This window comes from Asterias rubens, chromosome 8, assembly GCF_902459465.1.
Source record: "Asterias rubens chromosome 8, eAstRub1.3, whole genome shotgun sequence".
Taxonomy (NCBI): Eukaryota; Metazoa; Echinodermata; class Asteroidea; order Forcipulatida; family Asteriidae; genus Asterias; species Asterias rubens.
In genome coordinates, this window is record NC_047069.1 from 8,394,881 (window position 1) to 8,405,526 (window position 10,646).

At 36.6% G+C, this 10,646-nt stretch overlaps 1 protein-coding gene across 1 annotated transcript; it reads left to right on the forward strand.

Annotated features, from left to right (window-relative positions):
- Positions 1-994: 994 nt before the first annotated feature.
- On the forward strand, positions 995-9,974 carry LOC117293892. The gene is made up of 8 exons (XM_033776370.1): positions 995-1,134; positions 6,324-6,417; positions 6,626-6,725; positions 6,994-7,121; positions 7,665-7,755; positions 8,102-8,229; positions 8,908-9,034; positions 9,249-9,974. Exons 1-8 carry the CDS (start codon positions 1,125-1,127, stop codon positions 9,306-9,308), a joined length of 738 nt encoding a protein of 245 aa, XP_033632261.1. The 5' UTR covers positions 995-1,124; the 3' UTR covers positions 9,309-9,974.
- Positions 9,975-10,646: the final 672 nt, after the last annotated feature.

Consider the following 10,646-nt stretch of genomic DNA (forward strand, 5'->3'; position numbering starts at 1 on the left):
TGCAGGGATTTCATTGGATAACGTGCAGTGACGTAAGCTTTTCATATCTGTTATGATTGGTTCGCGAAACCGGTCGGTGACTTGAACACTTTTGATCGTCTGCTCAGTGCCTAATGTATCGAGGGCGCTATATAAGGAGACCGTTAATTAAACTAAGACACTTCTGACCAAATAGAAGGACAGAGTATAGTACGTGACGACGGTGATGCTGAATAATTATCTGTCGCATATGCAATGTAATGTGCGACAACAATGTGTATCATGATCATAATATCATGCCCATGTTATGTATCCTGTTTTAGGCGCCATCACTACTATGGAAACTTCAGTGCCAATAAGTCGCAGTGTGGAGTTGAGCATGCAACATAGAGCTAGGTATGTAAATCTTTTAATTTATTTAGCTCTAGTCTATGGCACACACAACTGCAACGAGTTGTGCCCCACCAAATCGGCTGCTACGGTCCCGGAACATCCGACGAGCATCTTATTCACGACGAGGTTTATTAATTATAGATTCGATTCTAGGCTCGTTCAAAATTACTGCCATCCGTACGTATTTTTATCTTTCTGTATAGTTTATACCATGTTCCTTGCTCTATTATGGGTATACGTTACACATGTGGCTAAAATGCACATAATAAATACGATCATATTAATTGTGCACATGCTGCAATCACATCATGCGTGTCGCATGTAGAGCATGCTGAGCAGACGATCGGAAGAAAGTGTGCAAAAGTGAAGTCACCAACCTGTCCGCCCTTTGACCAATCATAACATAATGTAAAGCTTACGTCACTGCGCGTTATCCAATAAAATCCTTGCATCCATCCAATGCCACTTAGACAAGATCAGTGCCATTCTTTATCAATGCGGACACCAGTTAAAGACAAGGGACCAGTCGCAGCTGAACTCCACCGTTGATGGCGCTATATAAGGAGACCGTTAACTAAACTAACCTACCTAGTTCGTGGGAGGGCGCTATGGAGACCGTTAATTAACCTAAGACACTTCTGACCAATGAGAGCGCTATTTATGGGGACCGTTAAAAAGAAAAAGTTGTCGACTTCTTCCTTGTGACCATCTATTTTTTGGTGTCGTCAACAAATTCAGCTTGAAGACAAAATATGGCTGCTGGTATGTAGTGTTTTTATTCTTCTAATTTTATCATTTAACTAATTGTGAAACAGTGGTGGCAGGATACAGAACGAAACCGAAATAGTTCTAGGAGTAGGCCTATATTTTTTATAGGAGAAGACCATGAAGACGGGGGACCTTATAAACCAACTAAAGTTTGTTATGAATGAATGGGTTTAGTTAGTCATGTCATTTTGTTAATTAATAATAATATTAGTCCTGCCCTAGCCCTGGGATCTGGGTCGGGGATAGCCCACCTTGTTGAGCTGTTCAGTGTTAAATAGTGTTATAATTATATATCCTCCCCTTACCAGTTATCACGCTATATTATGCCTATTTCTTTGAATTGGGAAAAAAATAACGATGCCTTGTATCAACCGATGCCTTAATTACCTTCTTTTGTTAATATGAAGTATGCAAACATATATTAAAACTTGATGGACATTGAAATGTTCACACTACACACCGATCTTCGATGACTTTAACTGGCCCCCTTTGTTTTGAGTTTTTCCTGTTTTCACGGCAAACAAGAAAGCATGGTTTCATGGTGAAGCCATACATGGAAGAAACATCTACAGTGACTACAAGTGTTCTTTGAGACTCTGTGTATAACTCTATAGCCAGCAGTTGTCTTCGTTTTATTCAAAATATTTTTTAATGAAATTTTAAAATTACCATGGTAATTTGCAAAAGATAGCAAAAATTAATAATTTAATAAAAAGTGTGAATAATCATTGGCTTTCAAATCTGATTTTTATTTATTTTTTCCCTTTTTTTTCACTTAAAACTTATAATAAAGCGTACAAATAAACAGTGATAATTGAATCAACACAAGCTGATTGTTTAAATATTAATATTAATAATAATATTGATCAGAGGGTTAAAAAAAAAATCTAAATTCTTTTTAGAAAATTATATAAGGCACATGGCTTCTTTATGTATTTTTTTTCCAGAATGCTCAGCAAAATATTCAGTCACATGATTTGATCATCATGAGTTGTGAATTGAAATAGTGTTTGATGAAACTTTTTCGGTGGGCAAATATTTTTATATGGCCTCAACATTATGACATATTTTTGTACCTTGTAGAAATGCCTAAAATACCAAACTTTTTGCATTTACAAGTGCAAATATCCAGTGGAGCCTTACGTGTTTCTAAGTTTTGGTCAAGGGAGAGGAGACTCTTTGCTTGGCAAATAAAACCACACAATTTTTATCTAGGGACTGTTTACATCGCGCACAGAGAGGTAAAAGATTTGCCACGATTTTAGGGACACCTCGAAAACAGGACCTCCTACGATATAACTGACATACAGATCCTTGTCATTTGATTGGTGGAACTTTATCTTCACGTGACATTCACTATAGTATACGCCCATCTGCACCGGCGATCAAAAAGACCTATTCGCCCATGATGGGGAATAGCATTTCCCAATCAACAGTTAGGATCATCCTTGTTCCCAATGTTTTTGAGCAGTACAGCACCGCCGCGCCGCTGCTAAAACAAAGCAAAGGAGCACCTGTGCAAAAGGTTGTGATCCGATTGCTATTAAATTTGTGCATTGTTGCCGCTACACGGCGCTAGATGATTAAAATATTGAGTGGCTTTAAGTCGTGGATTGGAAAGAATATTATGAGTGGCTTTAATTCGTGGATTGGAAAGAATAATATCAATCGGTAAAATTTGGATTGTTCCATTTCACTCGTCTTCGCCTCGTGAAATGGAAGTCCAAATTTTACCTTGCGATAATATTCCTCCCATTCCACTCTGAGCCACTCAATATTTGTATACTATTCTAGTAGTCACACTTCAAATAGTCGCAACTCAGCTATGATGAGACTGACTAGTCGCAACCAATTTAGAATTCTCACTCAACAAGATGCATTTTTGTATGCGTGCTGTCATGTAGGAGGTCCTGTTTTCGAGGTGTCCCTAAAGTTGTGGCAAATCTTTTACCTCTCTGTGCGCGATGTAAACAGTCCCTAGATGTAGATACAAATTGTGTGGTTTTATTTGCCAAGCAAAGAGTCTCCTCTCCCTTGACCAAAACTTTAACACGTAAGGCTCCACTGGTTATTTGCACTTGTAATGCAAAACGTTTGGTATTTTAGGCATTTCTACAAGTTACAAAAATATGTCATAATGTTGAGGCCATATAAAAGTATTTGCCCATCGAAAAAGTTTCATCAAACACTATTTCAACTCACAATATTCATAATGATCAAATCATGTGACTGAATATTTTTGCTGAGCATTCTGAAAAAAAAAATACAGAGGCTTTTAAGAAGCCATGTGCCCTATATCATTTTCTAATATTTTTTGAGATTGAACCCTCATATCAACCCTCATCAATATTATTATTAATAATAAATTTTAAACATCAGCTTGTTGATTCAATTATCACTGTTTATTTGTACGCTTTATTATAAATATTAAGAAAAAAAATAATAAACAAATAAATAAAAATCAGTTTTGAAAGCCAGTAATTATTCACCTTTTTATTATTTTTTGCAAGTTCCCATGGTAATTTTAAAAATTTAATAAAAAAATATTTTGAATAAAATGAAGACAACTGCTGGCTATAGAGACATACACAAAGTCTCAAAGAACACTTGTTGTCACTGCAGATGTTTCTTCCATGTATAGCTTCTCCGGGAAACCATACTTTCTCGTTTGCCGTGAAAACAGGCAAAACTCAAAACAAATGTGGCCAGTTGAAGTCATCGAAGATCGGTGTGTGGTGTGAAGATTTCAATGTCCATCAAGTTTTAATAGATGTTTGCATACTTCATATATTAACAAATGAAGATGTTTAGGGCATCGGTTGATGTATATGGCATCAAGTTTTTTTTTCCAAATTCAAAGAAAAAGGCATAATACCATGAAAACTAGTAAGAGGAGGATGCCTGCAAGCGCAATAGTCACGGCATGATGTCTCTGGAACCGATTGTGTTTTGTAAATATGTTGTTGTTGTGAATTGTCGTGAGCAACCCAAATGGTTTACCAACCAAACCAAACAGGCAGTCACGGATAGAAGTCGAGACTATTTTTCTAGAATTCAGACTATTTGTGTAACTTGTACATTTATGTATTATAATTTAGGCAGCATGATTAACCCAGTAGTTGAAAAACAGAAGTCACGACTCAACTAATAATTTGAGTCGGGACTACGACACTAAACGTTTAAGTCGCCCAGGCCTAATCAAAAGTGATTCGGATTCGGTACTGGTCAAATGCAACTGTACGCAATCAGTTAAGTATAGGCTGGTTTTTAAATAGTCGGAAACCTGACGGTAGAAAGAGAACGTTCTCACCTGTTTCTTTGGAATGACTTTAGATTATTAGTCTTAATGTTTACTTTCAATTTATCAAAACTGACTATTCCTAGTCCTAGACTCTACCTTTCGTGGTGTTTTCACATTGTCGTTTGAGCGGATGAAACAAGAACAGTCATCCTACTTGTTCTTGACTATAAAAGGAATTGGATGCAAAATGTCACACACGTAAACTTCGATGTAGCGCTTTGAGTTGAGATGGGCCACTTTGTGGAAGTGTAAAATGACAAATTTAGTAGGCATAATACGTTGTTTATACTAATTGTTACGAAACCATTGCGACAGTATTGGGTACTGAAAGTTTTAACCGTAATGTGTATTATTATTTGTTTTTGTTTTTTGAATAAAAACTGATATGCCAAATTTGTGATTTTTGACAGTTGGTCACTTCGTGAACTATTTTTTGTGTGAATATGATGAAACTAAAATGTTTGAGAATTTGATTATTTGATTGTTAACATGCACAGATTAACGTGTCCACCAACAATATTACTACACTACAAATAACCGCAGCATCAAAGCCAACCCTCTTATCGCAAAACCCATCAATACAGATTGTTGGATACATTGCGCGATCAGCTTTTGTGGGAAACGCACTCCCTCTCTCTTTAACTCATGCTCATTGAAACCAAATCAAACATATTTTGAAAAAATCCAGACTTCTTTTTAATTTGTGCTAGGTCAGAACCCCCCCCCCCCCAAAAAAAAAAAATTAATAAATAAAATAAATAAATAATTTATTTATAAATAACTGATTTCCTGCCCGCAGTTTTCGTGAAGCACTTCCACTTCCTAAGCCAATTTAGGAACAAACTTTAAAGCCTGCAATTATTAAGTCTCCTTTTAGAAGTTGCTGAAGCACAAAATCCATAGGCCTATTAAAAAAATGTAATGTATGTGGGGATTCCGGTTGTGGTATCACTATCTATCAGTTGCAGCACCCCCCAAAACGAAAATTCAAACAACTTTATACTAGACTGGTCTCAAGCGGCATCTAGACAGGTAAATCCCCGTCCATAATCACCTATATACTGAGTTATATAAGAACTTATAGATGCCTTTCCATTCAATTTCACCTACAATCATTTCATTATGCACTCAAATTCTAATGTCCAAGCAAGTTCATGTAACAAAGAGGGCGCTATATAAGGAGACCGTTAACTAAACTTAACGACACAACTCGTAGGAGGGCGCTATTTAAGGAGACCGTTAATTATTCTAAGAGACTTCTGACCAACGAGAGCGCTTACTCTCACAACGTTTTTCATTACAGACATGACAGAGGATAAATCATTGACTCTTGAACTTTAATCATCTGCTCAGTTTATCATTGCGAGTTCTAGTGTGCACAAGTTGTACACTGTCAGTGTCACTTTCCTTGGGCTCTCTTTTTAATTTTAGTGCACCCTTACAAAGGCGGGTTATCCGACGGGAGGAGTGTTGCGTTATCGCAACTAAAATTTTATATGATAGAAATTCAATCACACAAAAAAAGAATATTTCAAGGAGGGTAGGGGGACATCGATGAAGCCCCCACCCTTTCGCCTCTGAACATAGGCCTACCTACCTATCTGTTATCATAAATACACTGCATGGTCTACTTCGATCAAAACAAATACCCGGATTTATGTTGACTTTGCAAATCAATTTAGATCACGAGTTTAAAGTTCAGTTAGAGTTGGCTGTTTGATGACCGATGTACGGACTGCTGTAATACTCGGAAATTAATTTTTCATTTTTAGTATGTGCCCTTAATTGTCACATTATTTCACGATGACCATTTCGTACGGCACAACATTATTTGCGTTAGTTGTAGCACTGTTTTTCTTAGGCCGCTGTCACTCTTTAACAGAATGCACAAAAGTTGACGACTGTTCGTGCAGGACATTGGATGGCCAGGAAGTCAACATTCGGTCACTGGGCTATCAAGGATCCCAAGCGCCAAGGTAATTAATTAACTGTTTGGGGACTTTTGCCATGGAGGGAGAGAAGGCTAGGTAGATTTGGAAGGGGGGGGGGGTGCTGGGCTCAAATGTTTTTCCTTGTGTTCCCAAGATAGTTATTAATGTTGTACCTAAAATTCGAATTAAATAAAACATTGCATTTTTTTATATTTTTGTTTTATTACTCTTTGGTTTTCTTTGTATGCCTCAGGTTTACATTCCAGCCTCCACAGGGTACAGCGGAGCCATGGCAGTATGCTTTTAATCCATGCTATACATTCACGTATGACACAACGTGCAGTAATGTCATTGTAAGTACTAGCCCACATAGGTATTTTATTCTCTCTTTGTTTTAAATGGGGGATATTTTTTATAGGTAAGACAAACGGTCACCAATAGAACATTTTGCTGTGTCATTGTTGTAATATATTTTTCTTCAATATTGTCAACGAAATAACTTTCGAGTCCATCAGTCTATCTAGTTCAAATGCTTGGCCAAGATTGGGCGCATTTCATACCTGTTTGCTGCCAAACAAAATAATGATAATATCTTATGATTTTATATATATATATATATAGGCTTGTCAAAGATCAACTCAAAACCCAACAGAAACTTACAATATTGGAGATGTGATATCAACGTGGAGTATTTTAAATGAGGACTATTTAGTCTCATATTCACACTTGGACAACCTTGGTACAACAAGGTAAGCCATCAAGTTCATGTCTCTTCCAAGTATAGAAAATAACAATTTTGGGTGGTTCTGGCGAAAACCCTAAACTTTTCGCAGTCGGATCAGCGGGCTGAGGGGTCATTAATTGCAGTTTCATTCTCTGAATGATCAAAATGTCATTAAATAAAAATGTGCTTAACTTTGGAAAAAGTTACTCAAAATCAAAATAAATGTTTTACTTTGAAATGTATGATTATTTTTGCCGTTTACGATCAAGAAACACCATGTCAGGGGCTCCTAAAAACGAAAGCAATTTATTTTCAAATTGTGTGAATAACAAGTAAAATTGTTGTTCAGGAATGGAAATCATTTTCATGAAAACACATAACTGATTTTTACACATCTGGTAAAATCAATGATAAACGATTCGAACTATATCGAAATCTTCCTTTTTGAAAAGTTGGTTCATTTACTTGTGGCTCTGACAAATTAGGGCTAACAATACATTGCGACTTGATCGCTCAGAAGTGAAGTTCATATATTTGTTTACCGTTCATATTTCCGTATTCCAAACAGAACATCTCAAGTAACACTGAAGTGTGACCCATCTGCAGAAGAACCTACATTAGACAGACTAGGCACAGAGGGTGGATTTGGCACAACTTATGTAAGTTTTGCCCTTCTTTTGTTTACTATATACTTGAACATGCATCTTTTTATTATATACTATGCATCTGGGTTTTTAATTTTGTTTCTTTCTATAACATTATATTAGTTATGGAATAGGAGTGAAAAAGAATGATGATTCCAATGAAGTATTTAAACTTATTTATTAACATATGGAAAAGTAGACGTTTGTTGTAAACTTCAAATGGGCCTATACGAGAGTAAATTTAGTACACTTACAATTCTGTGTCATATGTTTATAGATAGCTTATCTGTAACTAGTTATGTTTCGTTGTTCGTCATGTGATTTGTAATTTCCTTGTTTTCTTTTGAAACGATGCCTGCAGTTTTTTACACTTACAAGTAAATGCGCCTGTCCAGGAGTCTGTGGTTCTATGCCCCCTCAAACAACGGCCAAACCACCGCAGCCACCAGGGTCTGGTGGACTTAGTCCAGGCTCGGTTCTCTGCATCTTGTGAGTAGATGACACTCATTTCAGTCTGGCACCTTTTATCCCCCATTGTTTTCCTTCCCAAACTCTTCTAAACATTTGCTTTTCAAATAGTTTTATTTTTATGCAATTAAGGCTAAAAGCCACCCTAGGAAAGGGGCTTCAAGAAGAAGCAGGAGGGCTGGAGGCAGGAATTGATCCCTTATAAAAATAGTCAAGGTTGTAGGATGGGGGAAACATCCACCAGGCAAGGAGTTCCAAAGAGATGCAGTACGTGGAACAAAGCTGTTGGAATGACTCTTTGTTCTACATCTCAACGAATCAAGAGTGTATGTGTGAGAAGTTTAAAGCACAATGACATGAATCATGATGGCTGCTTATGCCATTGCAATAATTACAAATTTGTAAAAGAAGTTTTTTCTTTTTTGTTACTTACAGGACAACATCATAACTTTTTTTTTTTTGGGGGGGGGGGGGGGTCGCCTCACTCAAGGCTCTACATATTGATTGACTTGCAGCAATTGGATATGACAGAATGACCCTAGGCTGGTTGCATTTATAAATTTAAGGGAGATGATGGGGGCCTTACCTTCAAAATTATTAATTGATAGTCGTTATGAGTTTGAACCACTTACACAATTAAATTACCATAATGTGCAGTACATTGTCTTTGCAATAAGAACTTTGTTTTTCACTGTGCAGGTTTACGGTGTTTGTTACTGTGTACATCATAGGTGGTGCATTGTTCATGAAATATGTACGCCATGCTGAAGGAACAGACGTTATTCCAAATAAAGAATTATGGACTAATCTACCAGGATACATCAAGGTACAAACAAACAAAACCAAAGCAGTTTCGTCATTTTTACATTTGTAAATTATTACTTGCATGGTTACATTATTGTACAGTTATAAATTATAGTTCTGCTCTGTCATTCATGGAACTATATTAGTCATGATTTTGATTTGACAAAGTGAAAGCAAATCAGAGGTGTTTTTCATATAGAAAAGTTAAAATACATTTTATTTTGTTTATATTGCAGGACGGAATACTGTTTGTAACCAGTTGTGGCAAGAAGACCGGCTACAACTCTCAATCATAACGGAATTAAATCAAGTGTTTAATAATATATTATTAAAATAATAGAACATTATATAATGAATAAATCTTATTAAAAATAAACATATTGATATTAAGTTATATTTAAAGTGTTACTTTATGTTTATACTATCCAAGCTGTGGCATTATTCTCAATCGATGTGAGATTTATATGATGTATTCTCAATCGATGTGATATCTCAATACTGATATGTAGGAGTGGTTGAAAGCATTGGGCGTTTTTATATGAAGTCTTGCCCGACATTTCTTGCTTCTGACACACCGTCATATCCACTTAATTTGCAACCGTTGACACAGAACATAAAACCATCCTGCAACGAAAAAGTATACACACAGAAAATAAAGCAAAAGTATTTGCCCTTCGCCCATAATTGCTCTGAAACTATTTTTACTTGTACTTTTTGGCCTGCTTGGCCGCCAGTGCAGTTAATAAATAAATAAACCAACTCTTACAATGTTGATAGAAGTATTTCAGAGTTATTTTCTACCCGTATTTCTATTAGGGATTATTCTTCCTGCGTGATGGATGATATTCGATCCAGATTTTCAGCGACATCTAAAAAAAAACACTACGATTGTAATATCCACATTTATATACAATTGAAACATTTGAACAGTTCTAGAAAACAAAAGGTTTATTTTGCCTTATGCTGCCGCTTCCCATATTGTATTAAGGGAATCATTGTGTGGTGAAGAGGTTTTCAACTAGTGGTTTAATCCCAACGAGGCCTGGTTCTTGATAATTTTACCGAGTTCGTCGAGGTAAGTTATCAAGAACCAGGCCTCGGCGGGTTTAAACCACTAGTTGAAAACCGATTCAACACACTTTGATTCCCATTCATACCTTTTTCGGTCAAAAAACATCAACACCTTTGGTCAAAAAGTAAAATAAATGCAACAATTATAATTGTTCAATGATTTCTTTCAACACAACACCCCTCCAGCTATAAAATGGTAAGGACCTCCGCCGCCCTCGGGTAAACAACTCCTTATAAGGGAATGCTGTTCGCGTCGCACGTATCGCGTGATGTGGCACAACTGTCCTGGCTGTTGCTCTCGACCAATAGGAATGAAGAAACTGTCTTTTATACACTCCCACGTGACGCGCTCTCCTCCAATAGGAATAGCGAAACTGTCTGAGGTATGTTACAGGTTGAATTGCTTCTGACCCCGCAAAGACCTTTCAAGACAAAATAAGGAAGGTCTCCAACAAACTAACCCACAGTTAGTAGAACACTAGCATATTAATCAGCAGGTTGCAGGTTCAAGTTCAATTAATTGTTTCAAACCAAATTCTGAAAAGAAGCTTCAGTATAACAGG